This window comes from Tympanuchus pallidicinctus, unplaced genomic scaffold (genome assembly GCF_026119805.1).
Source record: "Tympanuchus pallidicinctus isolate F22 unplaced genomic scaffold, pur_lepc_1.0 scaffold25, whole genome shotgun sequence".
Classification (NCBI taxonomy): domain Eukaryota; kingdom Metazoa; phylum Chordata; class Aves; order Galliformes; family Phasianidae; genus Tympanuchus; species Tympanuchus pallidicinctus.
In genome coordinates this window covers 2,710,010-2,730,902 of record NW_026294742.1, presented here as the reverse complement: position 1 = coordinate 2,730,902, position 20,893 = coordinate 2,710,010, and the positions used below count along the sequence as shown (strand labels likewise).

Here is a 20,893-nt window from a genome sequence, read left to right as displayed (position 1 = left end):
CCGGTTCATTTGGAAATGAGGGGCACAGCCTTCTCTGTTTGCAGCCCAGGAGCAAACAGAGGCAGCTCCCTGCTCCTTCCTGCACAGCCAGGAGCCCCTCTGCAAGAACCAGGCGTGCTTTAAACAAAGCATTTATTTATACATATTCTACATTAAAAACACACCGGGCTGGCACACGGAGTCACACCTCCAGCACTAACATCCACCCTGGGCACAAGATCCCTATGGAGCACAACTCCCACACACCCTGGCCCCGTGCTGGGCTGGCTGCAGGAATCACAGCTCCTCCCCTGTTGATGCAAGCACCCAGCAGTTCCTAACCAATGCAGGATGCAGGAGCAGCCTCAGTGCTGGAGCTGGGGGTTGGTGTGCAGCAGCCATTCGATGGTTTCCAGCAGATGGGCCATGCCATAGTGCCGGGCAATGTTCTGGAAGATGGTGATGTGCTCCATGAAGGTCTGAGGGAGGAGGGAGAAGAGAAGCTCACACGGTGGACAGTGGTTAGAGGAAAGGCAGGAGGGCAGCTGGGTTTGGCATCCTATCCCTAACCCAGTAGGAAAGTCACCACGCAGGGAGCCAGCAGCATGGAGGTGGGCCAGGCAGCCTGCTGCAGGAGTACCTGGGAGGAGATGGTGAGGGCAAAGTCTCCAGCACAGCTGCAGTACACAGGCATGTGTGTGTCCTTCACGCCGTGGCACTTCTTGCACACCTAAGAGGCAAAGGAGCTTTAGGTGGGATGGGATGAGACACCCAGCCTTCTGCTGGGCACACAACGGGCACAAAGACAGGGAAGTGCTGCCAGGGGCTGATGAGACGTGGGACCAACGCCTCCGTGCTGTTTGCAAGGTCAATCTGCCCCCCCTAGGGCAGCCCGGTGCTCACCAGGTCCTGCAGCATGAAGGCCATCAGCTTCTTTTGCAGGGCTTCCACCAAGGCCATTTCTATGGAGTCAGAGTCGTACTGTGCCTGGCAGTTGGAACACACCCAGCTAGGCAGCACCGATCCGTCCTGGACGCAAAGGGGAGGGCAGTGAGCACAGAACAGACTCTTCCTAAGAGGAAACGGTCAAACAAAGCTGCCTGGGAAGTCCCCAGTGCCAGGGAGATGCAATCAGGGTGAACTCTGCTCCTGGAGAGAATGGAGCACACAGCACTGGGGTTTCTCACAGAGAGCTGGAAAAGGGGGTGCATAGAAATGGGCTTTAGGGGAGGCTGAGCAGCACAGAGCCAAGCAAAGGGCATGAGGGAGGAAGGGGGATTGACAGGCGTCGAGCAAAGCCACGCTAAAGCCTCTGTGTCCACGGCTGCACCTGGGAGAGGGCTGGGTCCTTGCACAGGTCCAGGTCCCTGCAGAAGTTGCAGTTTCTGCAGATGACTTCAGGGAGCACATAGGAGCTGCAAGGGTCCCGAAACTGGGCTTCATCTGAGAACTCTCCCACCTCGATGAGGCGCAGCAGGTCCCTGCGCAGCTTGTTCACCTGGTTGGTGACATTGGCATCCAGGGACAGCACCTGCAAGAGACAGCCCAGTGAGCCCACCAGCAGAGTCCTCCTGAGGACAACTCACACCTCACACAGATAGAGAGCAGGGCAGGGCAAAACAAATTGGCTGCAGATCTGCAGGAAAGCTCTGACAGATCAGAGCCAATGGACTATAGAGTTTGAGCCCTGAGCACAAACCCTCAGAGAAGCAGCCCAGCCCACCCGGCCGACCTGGCAAACATATTTGATGAACTCCAGAGCAGGGTTGTTGAGTGGCAAGTGGGAGCCGGGCAGCACCGGGAACAAGTCTGATGGCTCAGTGGTGTGTCGGGAACCAGACATCTTCTTCTGGATCTTCTGCGTGATGGTGAAGAAGCTCTGAGTGAGCTCATTGGCCACGTAATCCTGTGAGAAGGTGATCATGCCTAGGGAGACCAAGTGGAGAGCTGTGAGTGCATGCAGTGCAGCTGTGGCCGGCCAGGTGGGAGGCTCCCTGCCTTCCCCTGGGCTGCAGCAACGCCAGCCCCAAAAGCCCACGCTGGGCACCCACCAGGCATGGCTCCTGTCTCGCCCTGTGCCTCCTGGGTCACCTGGCTGGTGCCTCTTCTCTTGACAGGAGTGCTGCCGGGGGCATTGCGCCGCAGCTCCTCCTTCATGCTGTGGTACACGGCCACGATGTAGGCTGCAGGGACACCAATGGGGACAGCTCGTGTTGGGGCAGCAGCAGCTGCCTTGTTGCAGGGCTCTTGGGATCAACTGCCAGGCCCTACTCACCCGACACAATCATCAGGAAGTAGTTCTGGCAGGAGGCAGCCTGTGGCAAGAACTGCACGATGTTCCAACTGTTCTCCAGCAGCTCCTCCACGTTGGATTCGTCTTCCTCGTCTTCTTCCCCTGCCTCCTCCTCTTCCTCACTGTCTCCCTCCTCTAGTGCTTGCTTCTTGCTGGTATCCTTCTGGAACAGCACACAATGAGTCAGTGATGTTAAAGAGCTCCTCGGAGCCAGATGATGCCTCCCCAGTCAGCTCAACCCCAGCCTCAGCTCAGCTCCTTGGGGACTGAGTGCTTCCTCTCCCTTACCTCCCCGCAGTGGATGCGAGAATGCACTTTTCCCTTGATACCTCCGTAATTGGCTGGATCCATCCAGAGCAGGAACTCCCAGCAGCGGGAGAAGGAAATAGTCAGAGAGTGGAAGATCTCCTTTGAGTGGATGCTGGAGAGAAGAGACTGCAGTCAGTGATGGCATCAGCATCTGCCCTAGTTAACAGCCTTCTCCTTGGGATGGAGTGGTGTTGGCAGCGACAGGGCAACCGCCCACGTTCTCCTGAAGGTCCCTTCTGGATTGAATCCTACAGGAGCTCAGGGAAGCCAGGTGCTGCCCACCTGTTAATAATGTACTCCATGTAGCTGATGGCATCCTCGATTCGCCGCTTCTTGGTGCACAGGATGATCCGGTTGAAGTTGGCGTACACCACCGAAGAGCCGAGGCGCCTGAACTCAGCCACCAACCTGCAGGCAGAGCACAGGAGCTGCATTCAGCATGCAGGAAGAACCGCTGCCATCCAGCTCCCCGTTAGCAGCAAACAGCACAGCGGCTCTGAGTCACGGCCCATCTGCAGCCCTGTGCCTTAGGAAGATGCAACAGAAGGATCTGGTTGGGGGTGCCAACAGCATCCCGGTCACAAATGTCACGCTATGCCTGTCCCTTCTTTCTCAGGGCCTGGCAAGCTCCCGTTCTCACTTACTGCAGGAAAAGCTTCTTCATCATGTTGTGCAACGTGCGGTGCAGCGCCGGGTCGTAGAGCAGAGAGGAAGGAGAGCGAAGCCAGCGGTAAAAGTGAATGACCTGGTTGTCTGCATAGATGTTGTGGTACTGCGTGATCTCCTTCACCCAACTCACCACCATGCTCTTCAGAATCCTGCCAGGGAGCACAGAGGAACATCACCCCACCGGCCACAAACAATCCCTTCCTCCTTCCAGAAAGGGACAACGCTTTCAGAGATATGCAGGATGACTCTGAGGCCCTCAGCCACAGGGTAAATAAGTGCCTCTGTAAGCCTCCAGCTCCTCCAGCCCTACCTGAACGTGTTGGAGCAGAGGGCGGTTTCGTCATAGCTGGCTGGGATGTTGGCAGCTTGGTTCCCTGTCACCATATCTTCCAAGGATGCCTGCTGAATTACGTCAAAGCTGATGCTCATGCTGGAACCCCCTTCCATATCATTTACATGATGGGACTGCAGCACTGTGTTCACAGCCAGGCTCTGGATGTCCAGCTCCAGGCACACTACGAAGAAGCACAACCTCTCAGCAGGCGGGCAGGGCATCCCCATCCCAGACTCTTCCCAGTGCTGCCATTGGCATCCATAAATTAGGAACTGCATCCAGCCCCGTGCAGCGCACGCAGAGCAGCACACCTGGCTCTGCCCTCCTCACCTGTGGAATAGCAGCCAGGGTTGTTTATCTCCACCGAGGCTCTCTCATCAAACTCCATGACGAGGCGGTTGTCATCGGCCTCCTTCCCCCCCAGGTCCGGGCGGGCCGTGGGTGAGAGCCACAGCAAATGGTTGTGACGACGGAGGTGCCGTGAGAAGAACAGGTCAGAGCCAAAGGTGGAGATGTCATCAGGGAGGTTCCCGATGGGAATGTGGTAATATCTGGAAGAGAAGTACAGTCAGCAGGAGTGAGCACAGCCACGCCTGTCCCAACAAGGGACATGCAGCACCTGCCCTTGGCTTGGCTGCAGTCTCTTCTCGGTGAGGAGCCTGGCAACCCCAGTGCAATGCGGCCAACCCCAGGCACCTGCTCATCTCAAAGGCCTGGGACAGGCACGTGTCCAGGTTGAGGTAATGGCGGATCATCCGTCGGGCTGCGTGGCGCTGCCAGTCCAGGACTGAGTAGCTGATGTCATCCAACACCCGGATGGGGACCAGGGGGAACTCCTCCAGGATGGGAATGCCGCTCGCCAGCCGCTTCAGCTCCCAGTTGGACTGCACAGCAATCAACGTGGGACCCCGGCGCTCATCCTGTGAGCAGAAGACATGTCCTGCACGTCTCCAGCCAGCACCAGTGCTCCACTGGAGGCCAACAGGGCCACGTTCTTCATCCCACTGTAGGGACTGCACCTTCAGCACTGCACACAGCACCTCTTGAAGCATCCAGCTCCGCAGCAAGCGGCCCCAAGAGTGGCAAAATCCCACAGCAACACCCACATCTATGCAGCAGTGCCTCCCACAGCACTTTCTCCCCACAACACACCCACGGGGTGCCTCCAGCTCTCACCTTGTAACCCAGCAGCAGCCGCTGGATGGCTCTGCAGATGGCTTTGGGGTCGGTCTCGGCACGCACTTCGAAGGTGTGCTTGTCTGGAGGCAGCAGCTCCTCGCCCACCCTTTCCAGCAGGGCGCTGCGCTCTGCTGAGAACATGGTGGTGAGGTTTGGCATCTGATTGCTGCGCACCTGGAACCAAAGCGTGACACAATGAGGGTGAAGGCTGCATGCTGGGAGCCCAGGACAGGCTATCACCGATGAAAACCCGCTGCTGTCTGCATAAAGAAAGCCTCCAGGCTCCTACCGTGTCCAGCACAAAGACAGCAGCCTTGCGCTGCGCGGGGACGAAGAGACCGAAGAGGGCCCTGCTGCCCTGGGAGCTGTGGTAGAGGTAGATGTGGCGGATGCTCCCTATGGATGAAGAGCACGTGAGTGGTGTGTGCTGGGGGCCAGGCACACCATCAGCAGCTCTGCCTGCTGCCTCACCCGGCTCCAGGTAGGGGAACTGTGCCAGCGAGCGCATCTCCAGGTGCTCGATGTCGAAGGTGTCAGCCTCACGGCCCGTCAGGTGCCGGGCGAGCTGCCTGCTGACCATGCACACACAGCCCAGCTGGATCAGGGCCCTCAGCAGCAGTGGCACCTGTACCGAGAGACGTGGTTGGACGGCAGCCCTCAGCCTAACTCCCCTCAGCATCCAGGCTGAGAGCAACCCAGCTCAAAAACGTGGGCATCTGTGGTGCCTCAGGCCTGGCTTTGGTGCCGCTGCAGACCGTGTTCCTAATTCGTGTTTGTTCCTATCTGGACCCCACGTGACCCGCCATCCCTTCATCATTTTGTGTTTATGCCAATACAGCATCTTTTTAATGTCTCTGAGCACCTTGTTTTATTTCAGTTATTATTTTTAATTGCCTCTTAGCTAGCTTCTCAGTTTTATCTAGTTCTACTGAATAAACATCACAATAGTGGGGAGGACTGAGGTTTGCTGCTGGAAGATTTTGTAGTTAATAAGACCCCTGAGCAGACCAAGCTTTTCCTGCTTAGAATCTGTTCCTGCTTCAATCTGTAGTAATTCTATATTGCATTTTAGTTACAAATTTGTTTGCCTTTACATTTCTTTCAACATACAGCACCACTCTGAAAATGGTGCAGCCTGCTCTGCCTCTTCTATATAGGTCAGATCCCGAGGCTACAGTGGCTTTTCAGTTATATTCCCATCGCTGGGTTTTCAGATGCTGAATAAATGTCCTCAATTAGAAGCAAGCATCCCAGTTTCTCCTCTTCATTTTCAGGCTGCCACTGCTAATAGCACAGAACATTTCACATTGGTTTGATGCTTTACGTGTGTATAGCTGAACCTCATTTAGGTTCTTTGCTCTTCCCCAGAATTTCAAGCTGTGTCTCGTTCTTCTTTCTGGCACACCATGATTTTATAAACTCATTTTAGAGGATTAGAGAACTACGTGGGGGTTTTCCTCATCTTTACTCTGAATTGTCTATTCATTCACCTTTCCTAGTTTAAATATAAGCAGTCTCGTTCTGCTTTGGTTTAGAGGAGGATCTTTCTGCTTAAAGGTCTCCAAATAAACCCAATCCCCTTTCCTTGACATACCCTTAAACCACATATTGCTATTCTTCACCTCTGCCCATGCACAAGTGGTTACATTCCAGAGTACTCCACTGTGGTGGGTCTTTGACTTTCAGTCTTTAATTATGCCACTGCATTTTTAACTTCCAGGTGTCCTCTGCCATTGCTACTCACAGTAAGAGCAGCAAGCTACCACTCAGCACTCCTTAAAAACATGGAGGGAATGCGAGCGCCGGAGGGGTTACCTGAGTCTCATACACTCCCTCGATGTCTGGAGCAGAGAGGTCAGCGTTGATCTCGTTGATGTGCTCCTGGTACATGTCCTCAGGGACTGAGTACTCGTACAGGTTGTACACCAGGTTCGATCGGGGCAGGATCCTGTTCACCTGCCAATAGGAGGGGCGCTCACAGCACGAGCTGCAGGGCACAGTTTCCCTGTCCTAGAAGCCTTGGGGCTGGAACAGCTCCTCACCTTCCTGTACACCGCTCCCTCCTCGGGCTTGGCGACGCGCTGGTTGACGTAGAACACCCTGGGGATGCTCAGCTTGATGCAGTGCAGGTCGCTCCCAATCACTGCCCACAACCTGAACAGGCCAGGCTGGCTGGTCTCAGCGATCTGCAAGGACCCAGGTTTCGAGACGGCATGAGCGGGGGCAGCCAAGGCGCAATGAGCTCTTACACACAGCCCACGGAGCACTTTGGGGATCTGACATGGCAACAAGCAGTCGCATGGGCTGAGATTGGCAGCAATACCTGCACGATCTGCCAGGGCAGGTCCAGGATGCTGCGCGCGGTGCGGCGCAGGTAGCTGCCCAGCCCCCTGGACAGGGCATCGCGCACCACCCCGCCGCCCGCCGCCGTCCCTCCGTCCTCCAGGCGCCGCCTCTTCTGCCGCTCGCGTCGCTGCCGGGCCTGCAGCTCCCATTTCTTCTGGTGGAAACGCAGCCAGGCCACGAGCTCCTCCTGCGTGGATCGACGGCGTGTGAGGGGCGGCCCCAAGAACCGGCGCTTGCTTCCCATCCGTGCGACCCCGAGTGCTGCGCCAGCAGGCCTTCCTGCCCCAGCCCGTGCCCCCGCTTGCCCCCATTCGGCCTCTCTCACTTGCATTTCTCTTTGTAGCCACAACCCGTGGAAGCAGAGTGGGCTCAGAGCTTGGCACACGGCCCCAAGCCTGTCCCCCAGCTTCCTCTGCCCACCTTGGTGGTGCCCATGGAAGGAGGAGGACCCAGGATCTCCCGCCAGGACTGGGACAGCTCCAAGCTCTGGGACATCTCTTGGCTTTCCTCTGCAGTAGGGACTCGCTTCCGTTTGTTTGCAATGGGAACAGATGGCTGAAGGCTCTTGGCAGCCCCAAAATCCTCTATGTCGCCAATTTGTGAGCTGGGTGTGCCCTCCTGGGGCTGGTTGGCGAGGACCTGGGGGGGAAGAAGGCAACAGGAAGGCGTGCTGCAGGACCAGTCCCTGCTCAGCACAGCCAGCACCCTTCCCTTGCCCTCCTTACCTGCCTCTTGCCTTCAGAAGTGAAGAGCTCGTTGATCTTTTTCTGTTTGTACACATCATTCTTCTCCAGGAGTTTCTTGTGCAGCCAGTCTGGGTGCCGGACCCGTGGCACTGGGTTCTTTACCTGAGGAACAGCCCCAAATCAGAGTCTCTGTTTAATGCTCCCCTACCAGCACAGAACTGCTTCCCACTCCTGTACCTGCTGCAGGGCTGCAGGAATAGTGATGATTTTCTGGATGGTGCTTCCCAGTCTCTCAATGTAGTAGTCCCAGTCCAGAATCTGCGAACAGGGCAGAGGAGTGGGGAGTGAAGGAAGCAGAACAGAAGGATATAAGTTTAGGTTTTGCCATTAGATGTGAGATTCAGCACTTCATACAATGGCTTGGGTTGGAAAGGACCTTACAGCCCACAGAACCCCAACTCCTGCCGTGTGGTTGCCCTGCGCCCCATCCAGCCTGGCCTTGGGCACCTCCAGCAATGGGTGCATTAATCCCATAATCACGTCATCAATAAAGATTTTGAAGAGTACTATTTCCAAGATGATCCCCTGAGGGACACCATTCCTCAGCAGCATCCACCTGGACGCAGAGCTGCTGATCACAACCCTCTGGCTGCGACCACCTGATAAATTCCTTATCCTCTGGATAGTCAATCCTTCAAATCTGTATTTTCCTGGGGATTCCTCACAGCTGCTGCCCACACGGTGCCAGAGGGACGAGCTGCCCCAGCAGAGCCACAGGCCGTGCTCAACTCACCGCTCGAATGTTGAAGTCCTGCAGCGAGGGGCTCTTCAGCCATTTCCGGAGGTAGTGTTTCCGTACGCTGGGCTCTGCTTGGAAGATGGCAAGGGGGATGGCCCTGGAGAACACAAGGAAGCACTTAGTGGCCACCCAGAGCAACGTCCTGGCTGCAGAGCACCCCCTTTCCCATACTGCAGAGAACCCTCAGGGTTTTCCCCTCCCACCATGCAGCAGCTGTACAGCATTACACCTAGCGAGCCTCAGCCATTCTCTCCTTGCTGCCACCCTGCCCTGCCCCCATGCTGTCACAAGCCTCGGCCCTTCCAGACATGGGTACCTCTCAGTGACAGGAGAGCCCTCGGGTTTCTTGGAGATGATGAAGCGGCAGCTCAGCCCTGCATCCTTCACCATCTGGTCCCCCAGGAACTCTGCCAGGCGCTTGGCAGTGCTGATGGAGGTGGATTTCTGCTCCCCATAGTCCTCCAGCTTGCGAGACATGGAACGGTTCTCTGAGATGAGCTCAAACAGCTCCGAATCGGGCATGTTGGCAGCCTGAAGGCGGGGGGGAACAAAAACATACAGCAAGAGTTTGGTGATTAAACATCACAGCATCCAACCAGCTGTTACATCTTCTTTTATATCATTTTAGGGATGCATGGAACAGCCAACCTGCAAAGCAATGCGTACCTTGCTGTACAGCACATCCAGCCAGTAGTCAGCCACCTTGGCCACAGAAGCATAGACCTCCTCCAGGGTGGTGCCTTTCAGGAAGGCTTCGAATACAGAAGACTGGAATATCTTCACCAGCTGCAGCTCACCCCGGCGCTTCACCTCGAAGCCCTTCAGCTCAGCCAGGGACCCATCCTCATTGAACACTGCGTACCTGGGGCACACAGACTGTGTCAGCTTGGTCTGTGAAAGCACAAAAGTTTGTGCCCCAGCCCATCAATACCAGCTGGGGGAGCTGAACTGCACACCAGTAAAGACCAGGAGGTGAGACAGGGCAAGGTGGTGGAGATGTGGAGGGAGGTATCAGAAAGGGCTTTAGAGAAAAGAAGGAAGGTTTGTAAGCTTAGCAAAATGATTCAGGGGAAACTGGGTGTAGCTACTGATGTGGTTCTAAGAATATGCTACCCTCTTCCATTTTTTTGCTTTTCCCTACCCATTATTTGTAAGTATGTCTCAAGATAAACCTTAACAGGTCAGCTAGAGGAAGAGAGATGATACTCAAGTCTACATTATTTTGACAGCCCAACTCACTAGTATGGCTGCATACTTCCTCCACTGGTGATGGTGCCTACTAGTGGTCTCTACGTTATTTCCATTTGAGCATGACCAAGGAATAAATGCCTTTGCCAACACCCTGAAACCACAGGGAAAAAGGAGGCCCTGAGGGAAGAGTCCTGTGTACAGCATCCATTCAGTGCTTGGCACCAGTTTCACTTGTCTGGCACAGACATGGCATGGAAAGGCATTGACAGGGGATGGCAGACGTTAGAACTTGTCTGATGGGCAGAGAGCACAGCCAGGCTGAGCATTTTAAGGACAGAGGGTCCTGGAGGGTGGAAATGGTTTTTCTGAGTTCAGACTCAGGTCCACAGGCACCTCCATAGCTACACACTGCTGGTGTTCCCACTTGGGTTGCTGTGGAAAAATCAGTAATATTTGATGACAACTGCTTTCCTATAATGTAATAATATGTAACAGCAGCACCTATTCCTTTTGTCCAAAAAAGAGAAGAAAGGGGTAACCTCACAGAAATGAATTACTGGAACTCCTGAGGGACAGAAAGGCCAATAGTGGTGAATTCAAAAGAGATGAGGTAGAGCATAACCAAGACAAAAAGTCTTCAGAAGGAAAGTCAAAAGCTACCTGGGGACATAACAGTATTTCAAGCTTTGAATCCTACCTTTTCTTCAGTTTCTTTCCCTCCTCCTTGGAAGCTGGGAGGATCATGGCCAGGTAAGGCCCATCTACTTCAAAGAAGATGCTGTTCTCTGAGCGTGTGACGTAGGTGAGAGAGGCTGGGTCCTGCAGCTCCTGGTACTGATCATTTGTGAAGCCTTCCTGCAGACACAGCCCCAGAAGAACAGCCTGAATCAACAGCTGGGCTGGTTCTACCAGGAGATACCACACTTTCTCTCCTTGTCAGTCCTCCACTCATTTCCCCAGACTCCAAAGCTGGCTGGAATGGGTGTGAGACTCACCTTCACCAGGATGTTCAGCATAGCACCTGGATAGGAGATTGTCACCTTTGGCTTCTTGGCATTGGTTGACTTGATGACAAAGTTTTCTGGGAAGCTGTTGGGGAGGACACACCAAATCCCATCTGTATCCAGTTCCAGAGGCCTCCTAAGGAAAGAAGGAAGATCACTCAGGAAATCAGCAGCTGATACCAAATAACAGCTATGCTGCTGCCTGCATAGAGGATGCAGCCTACTGCTCCACTCTCCTGTCCCTTCTTTAAAGTAAGCCCTTGTAAGTTAGCAGACAAACCACCAATGCCAGCAATCAAAACAAAACACTGATCTTTCAGCACCTGATGTTCCCCCACCAGTTCTCTGCTCCACAGACTCAAACCCCACTCTCGCTGTGTGCAAAAGAACCTCTGTTTCCCAACTCAACACACACTCACCCAATCTGCTCAATCAGTTCCCTGGCCTGTGTGATGATATTGGCTCCTGTGAAGCAGACAATCCCGGCCATTTCCATGGAGTACCATCGAGCTCTGGGAACAGAGGAGTCCAGCTGAAGGGGACGCACTGCTACCCCACAGCCAGCTATGGGAAAGGGCAGGAAGGCATCCAGAGGGAGAAGAGCAAGGAACAAAGCAGCACTGCGCCTTGGTAGGCCGCTCTCCTTTCCTTCTACGTGGTTTCTCAAAGAAAACACAAATAGAGAAGATTGCTGTCCCTCGTTGCTCAACACTATAGGTCTCAAAGATCAGAAACCATTAACAGAAGCAAGAGGGATGTGTTCCAGGGATCACTCATCCCTGTGCTATGGAAGCAGGTGAAGGAAGTGGCAGTCTCCCCAGAACAACCCTGGGTGCTCCCTGGAGGACTCAGCCAGCTCAGACTCACCCTTTCCGCATGACGTAGCCATAGAAAGAATTGAGAATGCACTTGTGTGCCAACTGCAGGGAGTCATAGAGGATCTCCATGTTCTTGCAGCGTTTCACTTCAGAGGCATCTCCTGTCTCCATGGCTGCAGACAGCTTCTTCTTCCACACCTGGGAGTGACAGGCAGAGTTGGAGAGGTGGTGGGTGCCCTGTCCTTGGAGACACCCAAGGTCAGGTTGGGCTGGACCCTGAGCACCTGATCAGCTGTAGGTGCCCCTGTTCATTGCACAGGAGTTGGACCAGATGGCCTTGAAAGGTCCCTTCCAACTCAAACCATTCTATCATATCCCTACTGAGTACAAAGGCTGAACAAACCCATCCTTCACGGCTCAGACTTTCAGCAGTTGGTGAGAACTCCCCATCCTCAGGTGGACAACGAAAGCAGGACTCAGCCCAATACCTTGTGCAGCCCCTTGAACTCGTAGCGGCGGTCCCTGAAAGCCCGCACCGTGTCCACATAGAAGGAGTTCTCTCGTTGGCAGATGGTGGTGACCCTCTCCTCCACCTTGGTGACATGGATCTTCTTGTAGGCTTTGCGGCAGTAATCTGCTCAAGGGAATAACACAGGTTATTTCTCAGCAGTCGGTGCCCACTATGGAGGGAGGAGGTGAACGCACAGAAGGGGTGGACAGAGCTGCACGAGGTTCTGGCTGAACAGCATCACTCCACGCCTCAGCTCATGACATTAACTCTTACCTGCCAGCCGCTTCTTCTCATACTTGGCTTGTTCCTCTCGAGAGAGCTCGTGGAAAGCACGGGGTGCTCCATCAGGGTAGAGTGGAGGGAACTTCTCCGACTCCAACTGCTGCTGGATGCGGTGGTACTCACTGCGGCTCGCAGGCACTGCAAGGAGAGTTTTCCAAAGGAGAAGCAGGAATCAGTCTCAGCATCATCCAGCGGGGCAGCAAGGTCCCTACTGTGCTCGGCCTCACTGAGTGGGAAAGCAAGGTGTCCGTTGTACTCACTGAATTCTCCTCTCCACTGCCACGTCATCCGGCGCTGGCAGTTGGCCCCTGGCTTGTTGAAGTCACAGGCAGCACACGTGGCCTCATCCACCATTGCTGAGGGCTAAGGAAGAGACACATTTGTCAGATGATGCTTGGTTTCGACCCCACCTTTATTTGATGCCCCTGCCGTGAGCAGAAGGTTCACCCCTTGCTATTCAAGGGGATCAAATCAGAGAGATGATAAAACAGAGACTGTCCTGATGTCACCCACCTGCAATCTGTTGGTCAGAATGATGTTGGGATACATGGCCCCCACATCTAAATGGTAGATAAGGGGACACTCAATTCGGTTAGGAACATCCTTCAGGGAATTCAGTTTGACTTTGATTTCATCACAGACCTGTGAAGGGATGATGCAGAAATGAAACTCAGATAGGAAGGAATTAATGTGCCAAATACATGTTGAATTTGGTTCTTTACTTCTGTGTAGAGGCACTAAGAACTGAAAGGACCAAAGGAGGAGCACTAGGGAGAGCAGCACCAAAAGCTTTGGTGTGGACCTCCATGCAGAGGATGACATTACCTCCTGGAAGTTGGTGACTTGATCCAATGGCAAACCCTCCTCCTCCTCAATAGCGTGCCGGAGTGTCTTCTCCACATTCTGCACCAAGTAGTCAAAGGCAGCAGGGTTCTGCAGGGGCATGGGGACAGTGCTGAGCCTGCTTCCAGGCTCCTGCTTTCAACACTGCTAAGTGTTGGCCCCAGTTTGGAGACCAAAGTGTAGAACAGCACATCAAAGTGCACGCAAAGGCACCAGAGCAAAACACACAGCGCAGGGAAGAAACAAAGGCTGCTCCTCTGCCTCTGCAGCAATTCTACAAACAGCCAGCCTGAGGCCACAGAGCTCCCCATCCCTCCCCAGCTCAGCCCAAGCAGCTTCAGGTGTTCATAGGGTCTCCTAGAGCACTCCTAGAGCCCAACCCCAGCAAAAGCAGATGGGGAACATTAACACCAATGGAGGATCACCCCAGAGCACCGTGATCTGCACACGCAGGATGGTTGCAGGGCCCTTTACCATTTTGAAGCGGCAGGGGATGTCACTACGGAACACCCCCGACTCCAGGGCTTCCACGTGGCCTCCCACGTATGTCTCTGAATCCAGCACATGGCCATCCTCTGTGAGCTTGTTGAATTCCTGCTCCTGCTTGTTGGGGAAGATGATGTTGGCATGATAGGCTTGAACCATCAGCAGCGCCTCGCACAGCGTCCCAGAACCTTTTCGTAACACCTGCAAGAGAAAGCAAACCTGCTCTCAGATCCCTGCTACACAGGGCTCGTGGGACCAGGATGGCTCTGCTCATGGGAAGGCAGGGATGGAGAAAAAGGAGCAGCCTCCAAGTGCTCTCCCCCTCCTCTGTTGATATGATGGGAACGGATCAGGGCAGCAGGAGTCAGCCCTATTGCCAGCACATCGTGGTGCTGTGGGAGATGCAGCTCTTTGCCCAGCAGGCAATTTGTTCTTCTCAGAGTGCACTCACCTCATCAGGCTCCATTGGGATGATGGTGCACAAGGCAAAAATGAAAGGGTGCACGTATTTCATATACATGTAATAGGTGGCAACAGCATCGGACACTGAATAGGTGGCCAGGGTCTGTTGGAGAAGGGTGAGAGCCAAATTAATCCCAGTTCTATGTGATACAGCAGCTCAACGATAAACATAGAATCATTAAGGTTGGAAATGACCACGAGATTCACCAAGTCCAACTATCAACCCGTTCCCATCGTGCCCTCTGAGCCATATCCCTCAGTGTCACATCTACCCTGGGAATACCTGAGGCTCCTCCGTAGCCATCCGGCACATCTCTTCAGGGTCCAGCTCCACTGGGTCGTAGCCCAGTTTTGCTTTAGCTGCTGCCTTCAGGTTGTGACTTCCCACTGGGAGGTAACTGTCTCTCTTCACCCATCTGGACAAGACAATGAGAATGTGTGCATAGAAGCCAGCCCTCACCTTCAGAAAGGGCTCAGGCGTGCAAATAGGATCTTGATTGTATCTCTACTTATGCACTTAAATCCTGACCAGGCATTATTCCTTTGCTCACATTTACACCATTATCACTCTCATACCTCAGTGACTTAAAGGCAAACAAGAGGAGACACCACCAGGACAGCAAAGTCAGTCAACCACCCTCCAAACACTGATCCAGGGGGTAATCCCCACCAAAGCCTCAGCTTCTGAGGCAGACTGCAATCTCACACAAACGTGTCCTTTCCTGTTCTCCCCATGCCAGGCAGGTCAGGAGACGGTCCAATTTTTGGTATTTTACATAAATCCAAGAGATAACAACGCAGTTATGCAGCAAGGAGGCAGTATGTGGTACCTTAGGCAGTCCATGTGGATGCACTGTGATGCTTTGTACTCTCCCTGGCTGTCCTTCTGAAATCCAATTTCCTGGTACATGTTAATTCCATGAGCTGCAGCTCTTGCTTCTACAAAAGGCCTGGGGGAAGAGGCAGCATGAGACAGAAGAATTCAACAGCCATTTCTCTTCATCTCCACCTACAGCTCCACAATCATTTTGTTACAAATGACATACAATTTGTTATCTATCTGGACACAGTGAAAGCTTCCTGCTTTAATGTGAATAGTTATAATGTGAATGAAAAGTGATCTACAGTTCATACTTCAAAGGCACTGAACAGGGGATTCAGTGACATGACAGCATGTCCCACCCAGCCCCTTTGGAAGCAACACAAAGGAAAGGACATCAGGGCTGTACCCGACCCTGACCCACAGCTCAGGTCACACCTTCCCAGGAGGAACTGGTTTAGTTTTCATTCCTGATCTTACCAGTCAAAGAAGTCTCCATTGTATGTGACAATGATGGTAGGCTTGGTCTCCTGGACGTGTTCAAACCACCTCTGGATTAAATGAGCCTAGTGGGAAAAGAAGAATAAAAAACTGTGAAGCAACTTCATCTCCTTGACAGAGAGACATTACACATAATGCAGTTTACTCTGCCCTTCCCCTGTTCTCCCCACCCAGCCAGAACCTCTCTTACATCCCTATCAAAAAGCCTGACTGATCCTACAGGATCATAGAACCATAGAATGGCCTCGGTTGTAAAGGACCACAATGCTCATCCAGTTCCAACCCCCTGCTATGTGCAGGGTCGCCAACCAGCAGACCAGGCTGCCCAGAGCCACATCCAGCCTGGCCTTGAATGCCTGCAGGGCCCCCTAAGTCTCTCCATAGGACAGAGTGCTGTGCAATAAGTTCTCTTTGGCCAGCAAGACAGCCAAGTGTGTAAAAAGCAGCTGCATCCACCAGGCAGAACCTACTTACTTCATCTGGCTCATTAAAGACACAGAAGGGACCCTCATACTCCGGCTTGGGAGTGAACTCAAAGTCTTCTATATCCTCAGAGACGATCTCCCTGTTTGTGATCAGGTAGCCCTGGGAGGTGACAAAGAGACAGAACTGACATCTCCTGGCCGGAGCTGGAACAACAGCCTGCTCCCCAGTTTCATGGCTGCAGCACGAAGGTGGCTGTGCCGTCCCATTACCTGCCCATCAATCATGTAGGAGATCATCATGATCTGGTCCGTCTCCGCATCAGGAAACTTCAAGGGGAGTTTGGTGGTTTCGATGTCGAAGGCGAGGACAACGGGATCCTGAGTAAGGCCAAACACATGAAAACAGATTCTAAAGCTGAATGGGAGGTGATTCCCATCAGGCTTTCCAAACCCAGTGTTGGTGCAGTGGGTGAACCAGCTCCTCTCGGTAACCACGTACCCAACTCAGCAGCACTACCCAAACCCAGAGCCAAAACCTGCCCCATGAACAGCACGGTGTGACACCATCTGCATGATGGGAACGACTGCTGGAAGTCAGCTTCTAGGAGAACATCCATGTGCACAGAGTGCTGCCCTTTGCAGGTGCTCACCGGCCGCTCCACCAGGTCATCCCTGCGGGTGATCTCAGGGGGGAAGGTGCTGCCGCGGTAGCGTACGTTGTACCAGTGAGCCTGGGAACAGAGCGGTGGGCAGAGCCTTACTGCAAAGCTGCTCCCAGCAGTGCTGCTGCTTGTAGGCTAGGAACAGAGCTCTGCAGATTAAGCATAATTCAGGAGAAAGGCACGAACTGGGGCTCCACAGAATCACAGAATCACCCGGGTTGGAAGGGACCTCAAGGATCATGTAGTTCCAACCCCCTGCCCAGCAGGGCCACCAAACGTACACATTCAGATCAGGTTGCCCAGGACCCCGTCCAACCTGGCCTTGAACACGTCCAAGGACGGGGCATCCACAACCTCCCTGGGCAGCCCGTTCCAGGGCCCAACCACTCTCCTTGTAAAGAACTTCCCCCTAACATCCAACATCCTCCCTCAACTTGGATCCATTTCCCCTAGTCCTGCTGTTGTCAGCCCTTTTGAAGAGTTTACTCCCCTCCTGGGTGTAGGTTCCCTTCAGGTATTGATAGGCTGCAATGAGGTCGCCCCGCAGCCTTCTCTTCTCCAGGCTGAACAAGCACAACTCCCTCAGCCTGTCCTCATAGGGGAGGTGCTCCAGCCCCCTGATCATCTTAGTCGCCCTCCTCTGGACCCTTTCCAAGATCTCTATGTCTTTCTTGTACTGAGGGCTCCACACCTGGACACAGTACTCCAGGTGGGGCCTCACAAGTAGAGAGGGACAATCACCTCCCTGTCCCTGCTGACCACCCCTCTCCTGATGGAGCCCAGAATCCCATTTGCAAGCACTTCAACACTCCACATCAAGCACTTGACTTTTCTGTGCAATTGACTGAGGTGAGAGCACAGCAATGCAGGACCAAGAACAGCAGTGGGAAAGCACAGCATTTTCTCATCTCTTACCACATGGATCTTCAGGTCGATGGAGAGCCGCACGTGGTAGGGCACGTCATACTCCCGCATGTCCACAATGTTGTCCATTTGGTTGGTGACCTTTTTGGAGGCTCCTTCCTCCGCTGTAGTTAGGCTGCCTCCAGCCAGAGCACTGCAGGGAGCAGAGGAAAAAGGCAGCCTTTACAATCACAGAATCACCAAGGCTGGAAAAGACCCACAAGATCACTCAGTCCAACCGTCCACCCATCACCAACAGTTCTCACTGAACCACGTCCCTCAACACAACGCCCAAATGCTCCTTGAACACCTCCAGGGTCGGTGACTCCCCCACCTCCCTGGGCAGCCTTGTACATGAGAAGGTCAGTGCTCACCTTGCACACAGTAGCACTGACTGTACATGACTGTATGTGAAAGCAACAAGACAGCAACAACACCCAAAGAGCAGATGGTGGTTGGTAAAGAACAGAATGAGAAATGTTTCCATTTGATACAGTGACCACCCTGGAGGAAGATGGTCCTATGGCTGAGAGCATCCTTTCACTCCCCATCTGACATTCACTTTCTGTTATACTTATGTGTTACATCTGTGCAAAGGTATTGACAAAATCATACAGATATCAGTATAATGGGTTTGGATTCACAAAGTGTGGTAACAGGTCTAAAGATAATGGAGCAGCACAGGAGACACTCTGACCAGCAAACATACACCTTCCAGGTGAGCAGAGAATGCTATTTCCCTTGATATTTCTTCTTCCTATATGTTTCAATGGAAATCAGACATCAGGGACAGGAAAGCAAGGATTTTTTCATTTGGATTTGCTGGCAGACTTTAAAAACCTGTGGTGTTATCAAGCATGTTTCCAGTTTTATAAAGAGTTGCCCATTCTGGTAGGAAAAGGCTTTGTTTTGTTTTTCCTTTAGTCACAGCCTGTACTAAGGATGCTCTCGGTGCTCTGGGAGAAACTAGGCAATCGTTCCCCAGGGAACAAGGGACTCAAGAAGGCTGCAGGCAGGAACCACCACAAGACAGAGCATCCAAGGGGCTCTGGGGCCCTCTTGAGGCACAGCACTGAGCTGCATGAACCGTCCTGGAGCAATAAGAGGCACACACGGATTCAGTTCTCAGAATGGAAAATCCCTAAGAAACTCAACACCAAGGATCCACGGGAAGAACTCTCACCTTGACAGCATGGATGTGTACACGTCACTGGCGTGGTCACGCTCCCTGTTCTTCCTTACAGCAGGGAAGATCTCCTTCCTCACCTTCACCAACTCATCCACCGTGCTGAAGGACAGCTTGAGGTAGTGCCGTTTCAGCCCCACCAGGTGGTTGGGCTGCAAAGCAATGGGACCATCAGGGAGGGTGGTGAGATGGCTGTGACACGAGGCGCAGGGCCAACTGCAATGCCACACAACTTGAGCGTGTCACGGAAAGACTGTGTGCTTGTGGAGAGGAATGAAACGGCACAGCTGCCCAGGGAGTGGTGGGGTCACCATCCCTGGAGGTGATCCAGAACTTTGGAGATGGGGCACTGAGAGATGTGGGCAGTGGGCACGGTGGGATAGGTTGGGGCTGTACTCAGATATCTTAGAGGTCTTTTCCAACCTTAATGATTCCATAACCCTACATTATCACTGAACAATAAGTAACGTAATTCAGATGCAAACATGGGTAAGAAGCTGAAAGTGGAGCACACTGCTCCCCTTCAGGACACACAGGGGTGGGTGATGCTCATGTCCATCAGTGTTTACAAGGCATTTGGTCCACGTCCCAACAATGTGCTTAACTATTAGCCCTACAGCACTCCTCATCTCTTAAAGTCCTTTCCACCTGCATTACGCTGTCCTGTTCTTCCCAGCCCCTTTTTATTCACTATCTGACAGTGCAGAGGAATACAAACCAGATCCAAATCTTCCTTTGGGACAGTTTCCAGCTTCGCAATCTTCCCTTGGAACTTCTTAGCCAGGAAGGAGGACACCTCCCGCTCGCAGCCCTGCCGAGGAGCACAGCTCAGCCCTGCACCCCCACGGCCCACACAGCACAGCAAGGGCAGGGCTGGCTCTCACCTGCTGGGTGGCCACGTAGAAGTAGGGTCTGTATGGCAGAGCCACCTGGGGAAGAGCACACAAACACATACACTGTGATGGCCACCTGACCGGCACTGGTGGGGGAAACAGGGGGTGGTCGGCAGAGTGCAGGGAGCACCTTGAAGCGGCTGCCGTCCTCCTGGATGAAATAATAGTCCACAGCGCTCACCGCCCGCCGGTCCTCATCCAGCACCTCGGTCTGCAAGCAGGCACCACGTTTTCAGCTCCGCTGAAAGCACAGCTCGGTTGGCAGATCCCAGCCCCCCCCTCTGATCTCTCCCCCCCACCTCCCTACCCTCCCCACCCCCACCGCTCCGTACCGGGTGCATGTTGATGAGCCAGCCAGTCCGCTCGCAGGGCTCGGAGGGCCGCTCGAAGCCGAACAGCGCGTCCAGCCGGTCCGTGCGCTGCGACCGCTCCAGGCGCTTGAGGGCGGACAGCGCGGGGCCATCATCCCTGCGAAGAGTGGCACCGTCCAGCGCCCGCCCCCCCCGGGCTGCCCACTGCCCACTCCCCACCCCCCCCGGCTGCCCACCCCTCCCGGCTGCGCACCGTGTGCCCTCGGGGTCGCCGCCGCCGCCCCGCAGCACCATCCCCGCAGCCGCTGCAGAAGAGATTTCGCGCGCTGCGTTCAGGTCCCGCCAGTTACAGGCTCCGCCCCTCGGCGAAAGAACCAATCAGAGAACGTCGCAGCCCCTTCGTCCACACCTCCCGCCAATCCCGGGCGCACGGACCTGAAGCCCCGCCCCACACATGACGCGCACATCTCGGTCTCCAGGCCACACCGCCGAGTGGGCGATAATTAAGGCGCCTGCGCACAGGTGGCTGTCCCCCGGAAGTGACAACTGCAGACCCCCGGAAGTGGATGCGCAAGTTGCCGGAAGTGGTAGGGGAGGCTCCCGGAAGTGACAGTCCCGGCGGGGTCTGGCAGCACGGACGTCGTCGGGTTGGTGACTCCGTTCCTCCCGGGCTGTGTGCGCGGCTATGGGTTTCCCTTTCCGGAGCCTAATGTGTAGCGTAGCTTTCGGGCAGCGCAGTGCCTGTATGTGGCGGCGTTGAAAGCGGAGCTGCACGGTGCCCCCGCCCCGCCACGTCCTGCAGCTGCTCCGCTCCTGTGCTTGCAGCGCAACCCCCCTGCGCACCCGGTCTGCGGAGATGCACGCCCTCGGCTGCCCAGCTGCCTGCCCTCCCTGTGCAGCCCCTCAGCTCCCTGCACACCACCTGGAGAGGGGATCTGAGCAATGCTTATTGATATCTAAAGGGTGAGGGTCAAGTGGATGGGGCCAGGCTATATTTGTAG

At 54.2% G+C, this 20,893-nt stretch overlaps 1 protein-coding gene across 2 annotated transcripts; it reads right to left on the bottom strand.

Annotated features, from left to right (window-relative positions):
- Nucleotides 1-109: 109 nt before the first annotated feature.
- On the bottom strand, nucleotides 110-20,236 carry POLE (DNA polymerase epsilon, catalytic subunit). Of its 2 annotated transcripts, none has more exons than XM_052689843.1 (49): nucleotides 20,146-20,236; nucleotides 19,914-20,049; nucleotides 19,712-19,792; nucleotides 19,573-19,617; nucleotides 19,407-19,499; nucleotides 18,686-18,840; nucleotides 17,515-17,656; nucleotides 16,588-16,668; nucleotides 16,208-16,315; nucleotides 15,987-16,097; nucleotides 15,492-15,577; nucleotides 15,022-15,141; nucleotides 14,475-14,607; nucleotides 14,181-14,294; nucleotides 13,718-13,930; nucleotides 13,226-13,333; nucleotides 12,914-13,042; nucleotides 12,661-12,763; nucleotides 12,392-12,538; nucleotides 12,096-12,241; nucleotides 11,657-11,805; nucleotides 11,209-11,301; nucleotides 10,781-10,925; nucleotides 10,483-10,640; nucleotides 9,261-9,456; nucleotides 8,911-9,125; nucleotides 8,589-8,691; nucleotides 8,033-8,113; nucleotides 7,835-7,957; nucleotides 7,530-7,748; nucleotides 7,087-7,296; nucleotides 6,806-6,949; nucleotides 6,579-6,719; nucleotides 5,235-5,388; nucleotides 5,053-5,159; nucleotides 4,761-4,937; nucleotides 4,281-4,504; nucleotides 3,915-4,135; nucleotides 3,561-3,765; nucleotides 3,226-3,399; nucleotides 2,864-2,989; nucleotides 2,561-2,693; nucleotides 2,255-2,432; nucleotides 2,031-2,162; nucleotides 1,712-1,905; nucleotides 1,310-1,510; nucleotides 883-1,008; nucleotides 620-709; nucleotides 110-458 (listed from the first exon to the last, which is right to left on the bottom strand). In XM_052689843.1, the coding sequence occupies exons 1-49, from the start codon at nucleotides 20,184-20,186 to the stop codon at nucleotides 345-347; spliced, it is 6,825 nt and encodes a 2,274-aa protein (XP_052545803.1). In that variant the 5' UTR covers nucleotides 20,187-20,236; the 3' UTR covers nucleotides 110-344. The 2 variants fall into 2 exon arrangements, with proteins under 2 accessions (XP_052545803.1, XP_052545802.1); XM_052689842.1 differs by having other exon boundaries at nucleotides 111-458; nucleotides 2,255-2,435.
- Between the last annotated feature and the right edge of the window lie 657 nt (nucleotides 20,237-20,893).

What these genes read in the sequence shown, in the direction of transcription:
- POLE (XM_052689842.1), bottom strand. Translation starts at nt 20,186, where the DNA reads ATGGTGCTGCGGGGCGGCGGCGGCGACCCCGAGGGCACACG. An exon ending in TCCCCTGCCGCTTCAAAATG is followed by an intron (nt 13,334 to 13,717) that starts GTAAAGGGCCCT and finishes ATGCCCCTGCAG; the next exon opens with AACCCTGCTGCCTTTGACTA. An exon ending in CTGTCTTTGTGCTGGACACG is followed by an intron (nt 4,938 to 5,052) that starts GTAGGAGCCTGG and finishes CTTTGGTTCCAG; the next exon opens with GTGCGCAGCAATCAGATGCC.